Source organism: Hippoglossus stenolepis, chromosome 8, assembly GCF_022539355.2.
Source record: "Hippoglossus stenolepis isolate QCI-W04-F060 chromosome 8, HSTE1.2, whole genome shotgun sequence".
NCBI classification, from domain to species: domain Eukaryota; kingdom Metazoa; phylum Chordata; class Actinopteri; order Pleuronectiformes; family Pleuronectidae; genus Hippoglossus; species Hippoglossus stenolepis.
This window is the reverse complement of record NC_061490.1, coordinates 20,584,623-20,601,958: the sequence shown is the minus strand read 5'-3', so window position 1 is coordinate 20,601,958 and position 17,336 is coordinate 20,584,623. Positions and strand designations below refer to the sequence as shown.

The 17,336-nt window shown below is 42.8% G+C and overlaps 2 protein-coding genes across 2 annotated transcripts in view; both read left to right on the top strand.

The window, feature by feature from the left end:
- Positions 1 to 17,336, top strand: part of LOC118113339 (B-cell receptor CD22) — a 1,629,935-nt gene that overhangs the window by 1,347,369 nt on the left and 265,230 nt on the right. The gene's annotated exons all lie outside the window — the stretch shown is intronic.
- Positions 1,393 to 16,646, top strand: si:ch211-1i11.3 (mitogen-activated protein kinase kinase kinase 5). The gene is made up of 28 exons (XM_035162994.2): positions 1,393 to 1,914; positions 2,015 to 2,154; positions 2,915 to 3,102; positions 3,269 to 3,437; positions 3,708 to 3,814; positions 3,973 to 4,143; positions 4,313 to 4,425; positions 4,989 to 5,148; positions 5,360 to 5,510; positions 5,769 to 5,873; positions 6,181 to 6,230; positions 7,178 to 7,273; positions 7,743 to 7,827; positions 8,147 to 8,280; positions 9,298 to 9,425; positions 10,077 to 10,213; positions 10,337 to 10,442; positions 10,533 to 10,690; positions 11,077 to 11,275; positions 11,531 to 11,699; positions 12,030 to 12,195; positions 12,748 to 12,933; positions 13,024 to 13,129; positions 13,428 to 13,674; positions 13,862 to 13,974; positions 15,319 to 15,416; positions 15,510 to 15,586; positions 16,098 to 16,646. Exons 1-28 carry the CDS (start codon positions 1,566 to 1,568, stop codon positions 16,180 to 16,182), a joined length of 3,993 nt encoding a protein of 1,330 aa, XP_035018885.1. The 5' UTR covers positions 1,393 to 1,565; the 3' UTR covers positions 16,183 to 16,646.

Below are 17,336 nucleotides of genomic sequence, written 5' to 3'. Positions count from 1 at the left end.
CACAAAACTTGGTGAAAGATGGGACTTTTCGAAACTTAATGTTGGAAAAGGAAGGAGATTGTGGCGAATTGACCGAGAGCGGAGTCACAGTGTAACCACCTGAGGGAAACTGGGAAAAGCCCTTTGTCGCTTCCTCGAGCATTTATTTTGTTATTAGTTTATTTAGTTAGTGACATTTAGATTTAAATTTAAATTTCCATTGGTTTAAGATTTGACATTTAGCCTCATTTAGCTTCTTATTACTGTTTAACATACTGTACATTCAGACTCCACCAAATATAAAACAAGGGCTGTACTAAGGCATTTTTTACTTTAAGAATCAGGGAAGGTTGGAAAAATTATGAAATGTACCTAGTAAAATAAAAATAGAATTGTGTGTGTCACACATTAAATTGTTGTGTTATTTAATAAAAGTGTAAATATGTCGGGGGACAATTTAAGAAGAGGTTGTGAGTCTTGAACGTATAAGTAATAAATGAAGTGTTTGGTGTCAGTGATGATAAGAGAAAGGAACTGTAACCATCCCACCTTACAATAATACATCCTTGTCTACATTGTGATCTGATATAAATGACGTTTTTTATTATTTAATTACCCACACCCATGAATGACCACACCTCCTCCTGTTTAGAGGAGTAACACTCACAATGGCGCCTCCCTGTGGAGAGGAGTGTGTCCAACACACACAGGCACAGATCCTCACTTTACTTCCTCATCACAGATCTTCTATGGATTTGTTTGGGAAAGATGGCTCACTAGTGGAGGAAAAGCTGAACTGAAACATTAGGAGAGATCCTCGATGGTTTTGTTTTGGTAAGAGATCTCTGTCTTTGGCCACTTTTTCATAATGTCACTTATAACTTGCTCATATTAAACATTTATATTTTGTAATCCTTGAGAGGTGACACATATATTTCATCTCACTCTTGTTCATGGTGACTCTTACTGTCTGCATTTCAAGTTTCAGAAGACTTTACTCTAGAATTTTTGAGAAAATAAAAGGCAAAGTTGGCTACTTTTTCATTATGGCACTTATAAGCTGCTCTTATTATATATATATATATATTTAAATCCTTGAGAGGTAAATCAATATTTAAAAAGTAAAACAATTATATAAGAATAAATTAATAAATAATACATCATATATAAAGATTTTCTCCACTTGTTACTTTACTTATATTGTGAGACTGTTTCTGTGGAGTTGGAGAGACGAATAAATTGTTTTTATTAGGTGACATTTAATGAGGACAAAACCACATTATTATTATTATTATTTTATTCTAATTAAATATTCTTGGTATTGTTTAATTCAGCAATGTACAGTGGCAGCAGCAGGGGTCATGTGAGAGTCGAGGCTGTGGCGTTTGGTTTCAGTCTGAGACCAGCGCTCGGCGGGCGGAGCAGGAGCAGCCGAGGAGGGCGGGTCGAGTGGAGAGAGGAGCAGCAGGAATGTGGCATGAGGTGAAAGCTGAGGCGGAGACACACCTGGGAACTTTCAGAAACACGCAACCCAGACGAGCGAGCCCCGACCCGGGCAGGAGCTGAGTCTGAGCCGCGGAGACAAGATGTTCACCACGGAGCGCAGGAGGATGAGCAGGCGCATGAGTCTGCACGAGGTGAAGAGGAGGGATCCGGTGCGTGTGTCCGCTGGAAGTTTCTGGCAGGACTCTCTGGCGATGGAACTGAGCTCCAGCGGCTCCGGGAAGCAGCTCGTCTCCCCGCGGAGCCGCACCAGAGAGGTGTCCGTGGCCTACATCGTGAACGAGGACGCGTCGGTGCAGCAGACGGAGGAGAACTTGTCCCTGAAGAGTCTGAAGGAAGCGTGCGCGGACGCACACGCCGCCTTCAAGACCATCCCGTTCGAGCGGATCTCTCTGGGGACCACCGACATCCTGGATAGTTTCTACAACGCAGGCAAGTGCAGGCACGCGGACACACACGCCGCAGGCGCACAGCCGCTCTGCGCCGAATTACGCAAACTTTACTCCAATCTTACTGACGTTTTACTCCACAGACGTAGCGGTGGTGGAGATGAGCGACTCGTTCTGTCAGCCCTCCCTCTTCTATCACCTGGGAGTGAGGGAAAGTTTCAGCATGACCAACAACATCATTCTGTACTGTTACAAACAAGACAGTGACCTGCAGGCCCTCAAGGTAACAACACAACATCACATCTGTTCTGTTCTGTTCTGTTCTATTCTGTTCTATTCTGTTCTGTTCTATTCTATTCTGTTCTATTCTGTTCTATTCTATTCTATTCTGTTCTGTTCTGTTCTGTTCTGTTCTGTTCTATCCTGTCCTGTTCTGTTCTATTCTATTCTGTTCTGTTCTGTTCTGTTCTATTCTATTCTATTCTATTCTATTCTGTTCTGTTCTGTTCTATTCTATTCTATTCTATTCTATTCTATCCTGTCCTGTCCTGTTCTGTTCTATTCTATTCTATTCTATTCTATTCTATTTTTCTATTCTGTTCTGTTCTGTTCTGTTCTATTCTATTCTATTCTATTCTATTCTATTCTGTTCTGTTCTATTATATTCTACAAACAAGACAGTGACCTGCAGGCCCTCAAGGTAACTTCACATCAACCTACTGTCTGTTCTATTCTATTCTATCCTATTCTGTTCTATTCTAATCTGTTCTGTTCTGTTCTGTTCTGTTCTGTTCTGTTCTGTTCTGTTCTGTTCTAATCTGTTCTGTTCTATTCTATTCTATTCTAATAATAATAAAATACTCAATTCATCAAAGGCCATCTATATGATGAAGATGAAGAAGATGATAAAGCCCAAAGATAATTTGAAATCAGTTGTATGTATGTAAGATATGAACTGAAATAGTATTAAAAGCAAAACAACTGCCAGCTGATGTGTGTGTGTGAGTTTGTTCCTGTGTGACGTGTGTGTTGTCTTCCTCCAGGAGCAGTGTGGAAGTTACAACTTCATCCCTTACGTAGTGTCGCCTCAGGGTAAAGTGTTCGCCTGCGATGCCACGATAATGACCGGCATCAAGGAGCTGATGCAGCCGAGCTTCCAGCTGGAGCCTCTACTCACGCCGCTGGTGGAGAGGCTGGTGCATCTGCTGAGCAACGTTCACACTCAGTCCAGGTCAGGCGCTCGTAGCACCGCTCTGTTCACCGACATGTGCTTTGCCAAAAACCTCATCCTCTCAGATTACACATGCACCTGCACATACCGGAACTGGCTGCTTGATTCCGAGAGGATCACGACAGTGCAGGATGCTTAATGACCTCTCTGCTCTTGATGCTGACAGCGAGTACTTCAAGGAGTCGATCCGGCACGAGATCCGTATGGCCCGGGAGCGGTTCAGCGGCCAGGCCCTGAGCAACGAGCTGAGCCACATCCAGAAACGCCTGGACAGCGTGGAGCTGCTCACCCCTGATATAGTTATGAACCTGATATTGTCCTACAGGGACGTCCAGGTGTGTATGTGGACATTTATATGTGTGTGTGTGTGTGTGTTGGAGATAAAGGCAGAAAATAATTATTCTTTATTGATTAATGTTTAATTTTTCTATTATTGTGGAATTATAGTTGTATATTTACAATGATATGAAGTAGAGGTAAAAGCCTGTATAGATGTAACACCACTGAGGTTTCAAAGGATCTCTTGTAATAGATTTTAATATTGCATGCCATCAAATGTGAGCCTGGTTAATAATGCATGGTAATTCTACACCCTCTCTCCGCAGGACTATGATGCCATAATAAATCTGGTGGAGACTCTGAAACACCTGCCCCTGTGTTTGGTAGCCAGACATCAGAATATCCAGTTTCACTACATATTTGCTCTCAACAGGTAACGTGGCTCCTATTGTTTGATAAGTAAACGGCTGGAATCTCTCCTTCTGTCTTTTTAAGTATTTTTATATCTATCACCCTGAAGTCTTTATTCATCCTTTTTTAAGTATCAAGGGCTTTTGTCAACTGATACTATCCCATTTTATCCCATGTCAGGAGGAATCACCCTGGAGATCGCACCAAGGCTCTGGAAGCCATTCTGCCCATGGTGGAGTCGGGGGGGAAGGTGGCATCAGATGTCTACTGCCTGTGTGGACGCATCTACAAAGACATATTCATGAGCTCTGCGTTCACCGATCAGAGCAGCAGGGACCAGGCATGCTATTGGTACGACCCCTTTGTGTGTAATTTGTACCTAATGAGAACTTAAGGTCTTTAACATCTGCCTGGTTTTATTATATTTGCAGCACGTTTACGTTGCATTATTATTTCTGCCCCCTATGTGTTGGTGCAGTGGTATATTCCATCCTTGTTAATCTTTGTGTTGTTTCCTCAGGTATGGAAGAGCTTTCGAGACCGAGCCCACTCTTCACTCGGGCATTAACAACGTGGTCCTCCTGATGGCAGCCGGCCACGAGTTTGACACTTCTATCGAGCTGCGTAAAATAGGTGAGACACAAAATGGGTCACAAATGTGTGTCACATGATCTACGAGTAAAAAAAAAAGTTTCAAATGCATACAATGATTTACATTTTTTTTGAAAGTGTACACAAATTGTTTGGTATTTGTGTGTGTGTGTAATTGAATGCACAGTTGTGAGAACCCAGAGTTCATGTTTGCAAATGTTGTTTTTCACTTGCAGATCATGTGATGTGCATTTGCATATTTTCAGTCAATTTTGTTTCCATATTTCTGTTTTGTTTATCTGAGACAATCAAATACAAACACAAATCTTTGAGCATGTGAACACAATACAACTTCATGGTCTATAGTTTTACTGTGTCATGAAACATACTATTTACGTGTTATAGAATATGTTATACACAGATTACCCTTATATTTGCTACACTTTTCGTTTTTTCCAACTCAGCACAGTGCAAGATGGATGAGCTTATATCTGTATCATGTGTTTTCCAATGTTCATCCATTAATTTGTGTTTGTAAAATAATTTCTTTTAAATTAATGTGGTTTATACATTGATTTGTGCCGTGCCAATGTGTTGCTGTCTAGGTGTGACGTTAAGCTCCCTGCTTGGCCGGAAGGGGAGCTTGGAGATGATGAGGGACTACTGGGATGTCGGCTTCTACCTCGGAGCCAACATCTTAGTTAACGAACACAGGAAAGTGATCGAGGCCTCGGAGAAGCTCTACAGGCTCAAGGCTCCTATATGGTGAGGTCTAACCACCAGATCTCGATTAGCACTTATCAGGGTGTTTAATCATCATCATCAGGTTTCAGTCACCAGAGCATGTGTGTTTCATTTTGACTGCTTTGATTAAAAAGTTAAAAAAAGACAGCCCCTGTGGATTAGAAATATTTCTCCAGCCTTATTTCCATATTCATCTGATGTGGATTAGTGAGTTTTGTGTTTTCCTTTTGAGGTACGTGGCATCTATTATGGAGACGTACATCTTGTACCGTCAGTTTGCCAAGCCGCTGGAGGTGAGAGCTCCTAAACAGGACACCGTGGACTTCTGGATGGAGCTGCTATTGCAGACCTGTAAACCCACGGTCTCCACAGGCCGCTGCCCGGTAAGACCACATTTAATAGATAACAAATAACGGACAACTCTCTGTAAGCTGGTATCTGGTAAACACACACACACACACACACACACACACTGAAGCCGGAGTACCCAGATAAAACCTCCCCACACACGGGGAGAACATGCAAACTCCACACAGAGAGACCCCGGCCGAACCAGGTCTCCAACAGGGAACCTTCTCAACATGTTGCCCTGTTCTAAATTATTTGAAATAGATTTTATATTATTAACTGCTGGTTTCCAGGTGCTGATTCTGGAGCCCAGTAAAGTCCTCCAACCTGCGATTGTGTGCGTGAGTGAGGAAGATGAAAGTCGCACTGTCCAGTTGAAACACATCACACTCTTAAAGGTATGTAGACCCTCTGTCTCCCCCAACCCCCAAAGCCTCCCTCCCTCCTGATGAGTAACCTGCAGTAACCTACACACTCAATAGGACAAGGAAGAAGGACATTTTCTTACACTTTATGATCCGGTGAATGTTTAATCCAGGAAGAGTGTAGGTGTGTTTCCTTGAGCGTCACGGTGTGTGAAAACATTTATGATCCTCCTTCCTCCCGGACAGTTTATTTGCTTTCTCTTTTCTTGCACGTCTGTGCATACATGCAAAACCTGCTCCTTTCGTTCTTTGTTCTTATGTCATCTTTTGATTTCTACAGAAAGGCTTACACCAGTGGACTTTCCCAGCGTCTGCAATCCGCGGAGTGAGGTAAAGTGCAGTGAAGCATCTGCTCTTAGTTCTGGGTGTGTCCGAGCCGACAGCAGCGTCAGAGGACCCAAAACACAGGGGTTGTCTGGGAAACCTTGGCTGTCGGTCAGATTTTTGTTCTGTCAATATGATTTTCCGGCTGCTGTTTGCATGCAGCTTTTTGTTCCTTCACTTTGTACTTTGGACTCGTCTGCAGATTTGCCACAAGGGCAGTTTTTCAGCATTACCCCCAAAACAACTTTATTTGATTAATTCATTGGCGGGAAAAGACAAACACTGCTTTGATCTTTATCTGCATTTACTGAATGAATCAATTCCTTCCCACCATTTGTTGACCTAAAGCTGATACTGATATTCAAACAGTAGCTATTGCTTCCCTGCAGCAGAAAACGGGTTGAAAGCAGAGGCTTTAAATCGGTGCATGCATCTTTTTGAGTTAATTCGAGTTAACCATCCAGAGCTCCAGACTTCAAACATTTAGTTGCATTTTGAGACTATTTTTGGAGACCCTGTGACAAAATTCTTCTCCCCCCTTTTTTTAAAATCGTCATCTTATCACATGAAATACCAGGAGAGAGGATTTGTGTGTATGTGTGTGTGTGCTCCCAGACTTTGATGCCAAGGAGGCTGAACAGATGAGGCTCAGTCAGGGCAAAAGAGCTAAAACACAAAGGTCGGCCTCAGAGGTCCTCAGGGGGATGTGCTCTAAAGATGGGGGCATTCTGTTAGAGGGGGTTCCTTGTTTACTTGTGTTGTTGTGGTTGTGATCATGAGGAATCACCAAAACATTTCTCAGTAAAACAGTTAAGATGGGAACAAATATGAATGTGTTGCGCTGCATGTCGTTGTGAGTGGTTCACCTAGATTTGTGCTGGTGCTCCTAAGATTTTCAGTCTATAGCCCCGCCATCTTAGAATAATTAACATTGTTCTTTCTTCCCTACAAAGTGCTTCAAAGATTGACGAGCGGAGCTGCTTCCTGTACGTCCACTACAACTCCGACGACTTCCAGCTCTGCTTCCCCTCCGTGGTTCACTGCGAAGGGTGAGCGACTAATGAAGGTTCAAAGATACACCAAGGCAGAGTGTGTGTGTGTGCGTGCGTGCGTGTGTGCGTGCGTGCGTGCGTGCGTGCGTGTGTGATAGGCAGTGACGTGTTTACTGGCCAACTGACAGATAAAGACCTGCAGCCTGGACCCTGCAACAGATCATTACAGGGTCCAGGAGGATAATCAGAGGTCAGCAGAGTAATAGGTAATCAAGCATTGCAGACTGTCTTTGCACTGAATTCTCTGGACGTTATCCTGCTGTAATCACACACGGGTTATTAGGACATTTACTCGCGGGCTGGCAGAGAAACATTATAACGGGATAATTTTCACAGTTCAGTGTGAAAGCAGCTTAAAGCTCTATTGATTTTATTGACAAAAAATTATTCTGCAGACTGGATTTACATGTCAAATCTACAGCTGCGTCTTATGTCATTGTTTTTGTCTTCTTTCACACTGTTCCAGTTTCTGCGAGCTGGTGAACTCTCTGCTCCAGCAGGCTGTGGACTCTGCTCAGGACTTGAATCGTCAGACTGAAGGAATACTCGAGGTCTGTTTGTCAGTCCTTCATTCCTCTGACGCAGGGTGCGCTCTGTCTGAGGGCTCGCTTGCCTCAACAAGCAGAAAAAAAGGATTGTTTATTTCCTGGAGAAAATGTGATTCCCAGAAACGGAGACATTCCTTCTGATAAGGATCATAATTTGGCACCGTCTACTGTTTTTGTTAGTCAAATTGATAAACACACCAAAATATAACTTTGTTTTTATTCTTAAAATACGGGACTAAAATGAAACATCTGTTCTCTTAACATTTCCTCTCTTACACCACTTGTGCATTCTCATTCATACCGTCCTCCTCTCATCCTACAGTACATCTATGAGACCAATGACAACGGGGACAAGGTGATTCTGGGTAAAGGGACGTACGGTGTGGTCTACGCTGGGAGGGACCTGAGCAATCAAGTACGCATCGCCATCAAAGAGATCCCCGAGAAGGACAGCACGTACGAGACAAACATCTTTCAGTCTGAGTCATGTCTCACTGGGAGACACGACGCTTCAGTGTTTCTCACGTTAATGTTTTTTCCATAATGGGAAAGGATTTGGCAGACGCCACGCTGACTGACACGCTCTGGATCCCCGCTGCTCTTTAGGAAACTTTGGGGGGGGAGGTGGATGCGTGTTTAGTTTTCATTCTGTGTATATTACTCCACAATCTGCACAAACAGCTCAGGCCTGTGCTGCAGTCAGTGGCATATGGGAATGATTCAGTGGAAGGGAAATGTGATCTTTAAATGACTTTAGAAGCACTTGAGCCAAAGCTCTCTGTGTCCAAGATGCAGCAGAGTGTTTGTTTCTATCGCTCCTCTGATGTGGTAATCATCAGGCTGAGCGGAAAGTCGTGAAGATCCCGAAAACAGAAGGGGGGGGGGGCTTTCAGTGTGGCGCAACAGCAGCTGTCTTGTGACATCATGCACTGGCTTTTTAGGGTTATTCAGGGAAAGAGTGCTGACCGTATTTTTAAATGGTCAAGTCCTCTGTGCATCAACTTATGAATGGAAATTTAAAAAAGAGCATCATTAACAACATTAGACGCACGTATCAACAATGTAGTAATTATTTGGTCTGGGATAGAAATGGTTTATATTACACGTCGTAGGGCGATAAGGCCAAAAATAATATCAAATTAAAAATGTCATATCTGTTGATATTGATAATTATTAAGATAAATGTCTATATTATTATTTCTCTTAAGTTTAAACACAGATGTTTGCTCCTGAGTGAAGGTTGTAGCTTTAAACTCTTAGGTGTTATTCCTCCTTTCTGTGCTCACACAATGCATTAAATATAATGATGAATATAATATTGCTATAATTATTGATATGGTGTTACTGCCCCGCCCTAACACATTGTTATACCCTGCAATTACAGTTGTCACGTTTACTTACATTTCCAAATGAGGTATTTAAAAAATGGAAGAAAGCCTCCTCTCAAACCTCTCATTGTTGCACGTGTTCCAGGTACTCCCAGCCCCTGCATGAGGAGATCGCTCTGCACAAGAGGCTCAAACACCGGAACATCGTCCAGTACCTGGGCTCCGTCAGTCAGGACGGGTTCATCAAGATCTTCATGGAGGAAGTACCAGGAGGTAATGATCCCAACATTTAAACAAACCTGTTTCACCGCTTTGAAATATTTAATGAAAGATCACACCTTGCTGGATGAAACCTAAAACGTAACCTAAACCTAAAACTGTGTGTTTGTCTAGAAAGGGACCAGGGTGTGTAAAATCTGTTTAGAGATATTATACACAATAAATGACACAGTGATCCAGACAAATACATATACACTTATAATATTAGATCATTAAATGAGTGTTTGCAAATAAAAACAGATAGAAACTCCTCTTACAAATTCCAAATTATAAAGAAAGCTCCTGTCCTGGTGAATTACTGCATGACTGTTTTCACAGGACAATGAATTTGCCCTCTGTCCCATGTGATGTGTTGAGATATTCAAATGCATGTGTGATTATGCAACATCTACTGGAAACCAGTTTTAGGGAAGTTGTTGGTTCCAGAGAAATCCTGCCCATGGGAGCAAAGAGTCAGACAGTGACCAAAGCTTTGTCTGATGCCACCGGGTGAATCTAAGAGTTGAGAAATACACCCAATATCGTCTGGTGTCTTTTATATTTTGTTTTCCCCTCTGCCCCTTTGAACGGGCAAGAAAAACTTTTTTACCACAAGATTCTATTAAAAATGAACCAGCATTTTCTATTTCAAATGATTGCTTGTAGGCAGTTTGTCGTCTCTCCTGCGCTCCAAATGGGGTCCTCTGAAAGACAACGAAGCCACCATCATATTCTACACCAAACAGATCCTGGAGGGGCTCAAGTATCTCCATGACAACCAGATCGTCCACAGAGACATTAAGGTGAGCTGAACACCCAGAGACTCTGTGAGGAACACATCACATGGAGGTTTTATTTTGTGCACAAAATGTGCATAATATAATTTGTGGACCATCTTAATGTGAGACTATGGATCTGTCCTGCAGGGTGACAATGTATTAATCAACACGTACAGTGGAGTATTGAAGATCTCTGACTTTGGAACCTCCAAACGTTTAGCAGGGATCAACCCCTGTACTGAGACATTTGCTGGTAAGATGCTGCTTATATATAACAACATGTTTTATTTGTGAACTGATTTACAGTCGCTGCATTCTCATCATTTTCATGATAACTCAACAGGAACTCTTCAGTATATGGCCCCAGAGATTATAGACCAGGGGCCTCGGGGTTATGGGAAGCCGGCTGACATCTGGTCCCTCGGCTGCACAATTATAGAAATGGCAACAGGCAAACCCCCCTTTCATGAGCTGGGAAGTCCCCAGGCGGCCATGTTCAAGGTAAAGAAGGGAAAGTTGTTATGTCAGATAGTTAGAAATGTGAAAGATATGAATATTTCTGTGGTTGTTAGTGGGGTTTTGATCGATTTTGAATGAAATACGGATAATTGGACTAAATCATTAGACGGATTGAAAACTGTTTCACAGACATTCATGATTCCCAGATGATGCATGCTAGAGTTGTCTGTTTGTGCATGTTAGCGTGGTGATATTAGCATTTAGCACAAAGTATTGCTGTAGTCTTGTTTAATGAAAGTTATAACTTCAACCTTATTGACTTTTAAAATGCAGATTCTAAAATGAAAGTTGAATGGACATATAAACTATTTCCTTTACAGATGAATGATGATAAACTCTGCCAGTAACCTTTAATCATTCCTGTCTAGGTTGGCATGTTTAAGATCCACCCCAAGGTTCCTGAGTGCATGTCGGACGAGGCCAAAGGCTTCATCATGAACAGTTTCGAGCCAAACCCAGACGACAGAGCCACGGCTACAGAGCTGCTGGCGAACGCCTTCCTCAGGTCGTCCCCCAGGAAGAAGGCCAGGGCTCCGCAGGAAGCAGAACCCAAAGACTCCGTTTCTAGTAATGAGACTGCACTGCACTTTAAACTCACACACTGCTCTTCTATCACACATTTTGTCGGTTGATCTTATTTTCATATCTATTATAAATATTATAATTATGTCTCTGTGTCTCTGTTTCTATTGTATCCTTGTGAATTTCTTTTAAACCTTTATTATTGCACATATTTTGTGTGATATTATCATGAAACCAGGTAGTTATCAGAGATTTGGATCAGGGACACACAGCCACTAACAACAATCTTGGGTTTTGCAGCTGACTTTCAGCGCAGCCTGTCTGTGCCCATCTCCATCCTGGTGGAGGACACTGATTCCTATTCAGGTTCTATCGACCTGTCCTGTTCCCTGGACCTCCGGGGAACCCTGTACACCATCAGAACACATGAAGCCTCCGAGAGCCCCCCCAGCAACAGCAGCTTCCTGCCGTGAGTTTGAATATTACTCAACAAAAGATAAAAGCCTTCTAATCTCTGCGTATGGCAGAATCACACAGGATCTTACATAGGTGGCAAACCACAGTGAGGTTTCAGTCAGGCTCTCTGTTGAGGCTGCATCCTTTTCGTGTAACATCAACGTATCTACTGCCCATACAAACCATATATTGCCTGTGAAATGAATAGATATGATTTATTAATTTAAATATCTTGCTGCTGTCGTCATGTGTTTTTATTTCTGAGCATTTCAACCACTTGTTTTCTTGTATCTCTGTTGTTGACATGGTGTTCTTTACCTCTCTGTTGCCCCCTGCTGTCCAGAATACCAGAGGACTCTCCATTAGACATGTGCAGTCCTGCCTCAACAGAGGAGAATATGGGTCTGTTCATGCTGAGGAAGGACAGTGAGAGGAGAGCAACTCTGCACCGAGTTCTCACCGACGACATCGGTCACGTCATCGCTAACATACAGGAGTCAGTGCCTCAGGTGGGTGGGGGTGGGGTTTACAAAGTCACAACAGAACATTGTGTTGAAATCTGTTAACTGTAAGTTATTTATCAGACTGATTATTGGTTCATCATGAAGTATTAGCTAGTTATTATATTTCACAGATGCTGTTTATCAGAGTCAACAAAGTCTGAGCTAATTGGCAAAGACGTGTTTCCTCAAACGAGCTCTGAATATTTGGATCCCTTCTTTGGAAAGATGTTGCTCAAGGTGCTCAGGCATGTTGTTGCTCTGTTCACACAATATTAGGACCTATGTGTGTTTGAGCAACCGCACGGCACGACTATTTGCAGTGACTGGAATGTTATTATTAAAGTTGACATGCAAGTTAATAACGAGACAATGACCTAGAGCCTGCAGACATTTTTCCATCTTATTTTACTTTGGCATTCGTCTTAAAAACCTTCCCCCAGAACAAACAGTACAGTTATATTTGCTTTCCTGTCTATGACTATTTCCAGCATGAGAACAATAAAAAAAACTGTGTTACTATTTCTGTTTATCTATGCATTTATTTGTTTCTGTCCAAAGTGTGGGAAGGGGTCATCGCTCACTGCAGACCACATCACCAAGCTCATTGGTTGCTTGCGAGACAACATCCACTCCCCGGACAGGAAGCAGCTGACCAGTGGTTTGCTGGACTTCCGAGCCGCGCTGCTCGCTGCCACAGTACCTCTGTACAGCCTGCAGGCGGTGCTGTTCAGCTTCCAAGATGCAGTGAGTCAGCTCGCAGACTTTTTCTTCTGGTGATTATTCAGATGTCGTTGTCTTCTCACGGTCGAATTAAACCAACCGCTGTGCTCGCAGGTGAAGAAGGTGCTGAAGCATCAGCAGGTGAAACCTCACTGGATGTTTGCTCTGGACAATCTCCTGAGACAGGCGGTACAGGACGCCATCTGTGTGCTCCTACCAGGTAGAGCTCCATCTTTTTCTACACGAGTGCAAGAATATGGGTTAAAATTCTAAGAGAGAGAAAAGCAGATACTGGAGGAGATAAGCGCACCAATGTCATCCAGTGGTGTTTGTGTCTTTCTCTCCTTGTGGCACCAGTGTGAACACTAAACTGACAGAGGAACTGACTAGATTTGGATGTTGTAAGGTCACAGTGGCCTCACAAAACATGTGTTCGGCCTCTTGAACATTTCATCTCAAGTCTGCCTTTTTCCTTGTCATTATTGCTTCTGTTCATCTGCCCCCTCTCTTCCTCTCAGAGCTGAAAATCCAGCTGCAGTCCTCATTTGAGAATGAGGACTGCACTGCTGAGGATCTGGCTTCTGACCCCGACACTCCTGTAGTTCTCGTGCCCTACCAGCTGGAGGCGCCAGGAGACCTGGAGGATACCGAAGAGATAAACGACATCACGCCCACTGCCGACCCCTCCTCTCCTTCAGACCTGCTCCTCAGCACCAGCACTCCCCTCAGCGAGAAACTCAGAGAGCTGCGTCTAGAGACCAAAAGGTGACACTCAGCTTCCCTTTTCATCATGATGCTGTGCTTCGTTTATTTCTGATGGTTTTAATATGTGTCCAACAATAATCATCAGTTGAAGTCATGCCTATAAAATGGTTTTTCATGGCCACACAATCAGACATCTATGTTTAAACGAGACATTTCTGCTGAGTGACGATGGCTGTTTGTGTTTCAGACTGCTGAGTCAGCTGAGTGAGAAGGAGAGGGAGTACCAGGATCTGCTCAGGAGCTCAGTCCAGAGGAAACAGGAACAGATAGATGCACTGAGGAAAGAAGCCATCACTGACGGTAATGTTTTCTTTTTTACCGCACAGACCCTATGGTCTAAGCACCAGGTGAGGTCGATAATGTTTTCTCACATGAACTCTGGACATTTTCAGGTGAATCACTGTCAGTAGTTGGTCTTTCTCACATGTAGAAGACAGCAGGAGATCCCCTGCGTCAGATGCATTCTCACCTTTGGTTTAGCCGAGTGAGCTAAACTCCCCCAGGCACCTGGGGAGAGCGTGAAAGAGGCAGGAAAGACATGTAATCAACACTGGACTTTGCTCGCTGTGAATTCTACACCCGAATAGAATGGTAGAATCAGTAGAGCACATACCTCGGCCAACTGTCCCCATATAAAACCACAATTAACTCTGCACACACTTATAAACAGAGTGTGTGCATGTTTAGAGGATGTTTTTAGTCCTCTAAACATGCCTGATTTTTTTCATCAAGATTCATTAATTATTCCCTGGGAAATTGGTGAAGATGTAAATCTACTTACTAATTCCACAAACATCTCTCTGACTGTCTGTAACTGTTCATCTTATCGGATTCACACTTGGCATACATGGCCCAGGGGAGGTGCAGCGCAGAGGTAATTAGGAGACATTTTCTGGGGGGAACACAAATGACACTGTAACATTGGAACATACCCTCTAGATATTATGTTTATGTAATAATATAGACTGGGAAAAATCCAAACCGTTCCCTTTAAATAGTTGTTATGTGGTCTTTTTTAAATAATCTGTCTAAACCTCCGTATCCAGGACACTGAGCAGGTTCAAACCAACATTCAAGGAAATGTACATTTGATCTGGGTCAAGTGTCACCATCAGGCACCTTGATCTAGAATCAGTAACTCTTTGTGTTCCCCCTGCTGGTAATATTTGATAAATAACATAAACCACATTAAAATGGAGGATAATGAGGACATCTTGATAAGTTATCTGCTTAGTTTTTAGTCATTTCCTAAGAGTTAGTCAGAACTAGTCTGATGATCAGCCACACAAGCAGCAGCATGATCAGTATTACACCGAAGCGACCAAGCCCTCGGTGGGTTGATCAATACGCTCAGTGATTTCCATTACTGTTTCTAAACACTCGCACCAGAGGATGCCAACCGCACCTCAGCTTCAGGCTCTGGATATCTGCTCGACTGGTTTCTGGCAGAGGCGTAGACCATCGGCTAATGTGCTCAAACTTGACTCGTCGGTTCGGATAATGATTTTAGTGTCTGGCCGTGGAAACACAATGAGTGTTTCTGTCTGTGTGTAACACTGATACCTTGACATATTTAATGTCTCTAACTTGAACCAAGTGTCAGAACAGGAAGCCTGAGGGGGTTTTAATGTCTTTACTTTACAGGAGGTGAATCGGCTTCACAGAAGATACACAATCCAGAGATGAAGGTGTTGGTCCATTGGCTCAAGTCTGTCCCTGTAGATCAAGATACCATTGACAAGGTAAACTCTGCCTTCCTTGTTCTTCTTCCTGCTGAGGCTGGTATTACTCACCCACCCTACTCTAATCCACACCTGCATGATCCTGTTTTCTAGTTGCTCGCCCACGAGTTCACCTTGGACTGTCTCCTCCACATGGCCTCCAGGGACGATTTGATGTATTGTGGAATAAGGTGAGCGCCCTCAGCACGTCACCCTCACAGAGATGTTAGAAGGGAAGTGGCTCAGAGGTGGTGGGGGTGAGGAAAGAACAGTGTCTAAGGTCAAGTTGATCTTTGAGTTGATTCATGTGGACACTGTAAGATATAACATAAGGTAATTGTGTCATATACCTGTGGCTTTGCCTGTCTCTGCTATAACGTTCGGGCAGTGGCTGATCTATGAATTTTCTAAATCAGGGGCGATCAAGGGGCCACAATTTATACAAAGGGGCCAATTACATGTCCAACATCCATGCACAATGCCTGATTCAGTGAGGTGCACATTGAAATCATTACTTGTTTACTGTTAGCTCTATAGTTTCAAGCAAAGCAGATTGTCATGTTTATTATGCTGCTTCACAATATCACCAAACTAGGTCTTTTGTTATTGTTTTTATCGAGAGACCCCCTAGAGGCTGAAGTTATATGTTGAAAGTTTGATTAATTTAAATCTCTTTTCATCTGTGCAATGTTGCATGTTCAGAGGCGGCATGCTGTGTCGACTCTGGGCCGCCAGAAAGACCGAGCTCAGCAAACACAATGAGGACAGCGAGGACACTCTCCTCTAATGGACGCTGATGTTGTACATCAGAGGTCAGATTTATTCACAGGCCGGTCCTGTGTTGTTATCTGGAGGAAGAGAAGCAGCGATGAACACAACTGATGTACAGCGGAATAGTTTTTGAACCTCGTGAATGTATATTTTTTGTAAACATACTGATCGCTTCTCCCAGTTTTTGTGCATGTACAATTATCTGGACCCAGAAGCTTGCTAGCATTTCTTTTTCACATTTTCTCAGGGCTTTGGCAAATGGGAAAAGAAGTTATACCTTCATAAAAAAGCTGTGTTGTAGCGTATTGATTTATGAGCAAAGTAGCTCAACATTATTTTAAAGATGCCTTCTCATGAGGCTGTTTTACAGAAAACTTAGCCGGACCTAAGTTTTTAAGGGTATTCTGTATTTAAACTGCAATGTTTTTACTATAAATCCTGTTAAATCTCCTCAAATAATAAACAGGAACATCGAATCCATCTGACTGGCTTCTTATCTGCAGCTGTTTGTTCGCAACAGGGAGTGGGGGGTTGTGACGTAGCGGCTGGAAGAAGTGGTGGACAGTCTTTAAATTCCACACGCGTTTCCTCATCTGTTTTCACTGTGTTGACATCTCCTAGAAACAGTGTGTGTGTGTGTGTGTGTGTGTGTGTGTGTGTGTGTGTGTGTGTGTGTGTGTGTGTTTTCTCTTTTAGCAACTCCTCTGAGTAGATCTAATGTTTTAATGAGGACTTGTTTTTCCTGATGAATCATCTTGTCAGGTGTTCGCTTCTTTTAGGTTCAAAGGTTCAAAGTTATTAATGTAATAAAATTCTTATTTTCCGTCTACCTGGATGTATTGAAATGTGAAGAGAATTAAAGAAAACATAGATATGAATGCACATTTGTATCCACTTATCAAACACGTACATACTGAGGTAGACAGTTCTGTGGTTAAAGGGAATGTGCAAATCAGATTTTGGGGAATTATCTGTGTAATTCAAAAACTCTTGTAAGTGTAAGAAGACGTTTTCAGTCAGTACCTGATTTATTTACCTCAGTCTGTCTTGCTGTGTATTCTCAGGAGTCGTGTGTCAGATCAGGATGTTTCATTATCATGATGAACTGCACAAACACTTGTTAACTGCCTCTTGCATGTCGGCACCAGTGCTCTGTTAATAGAGAAATGC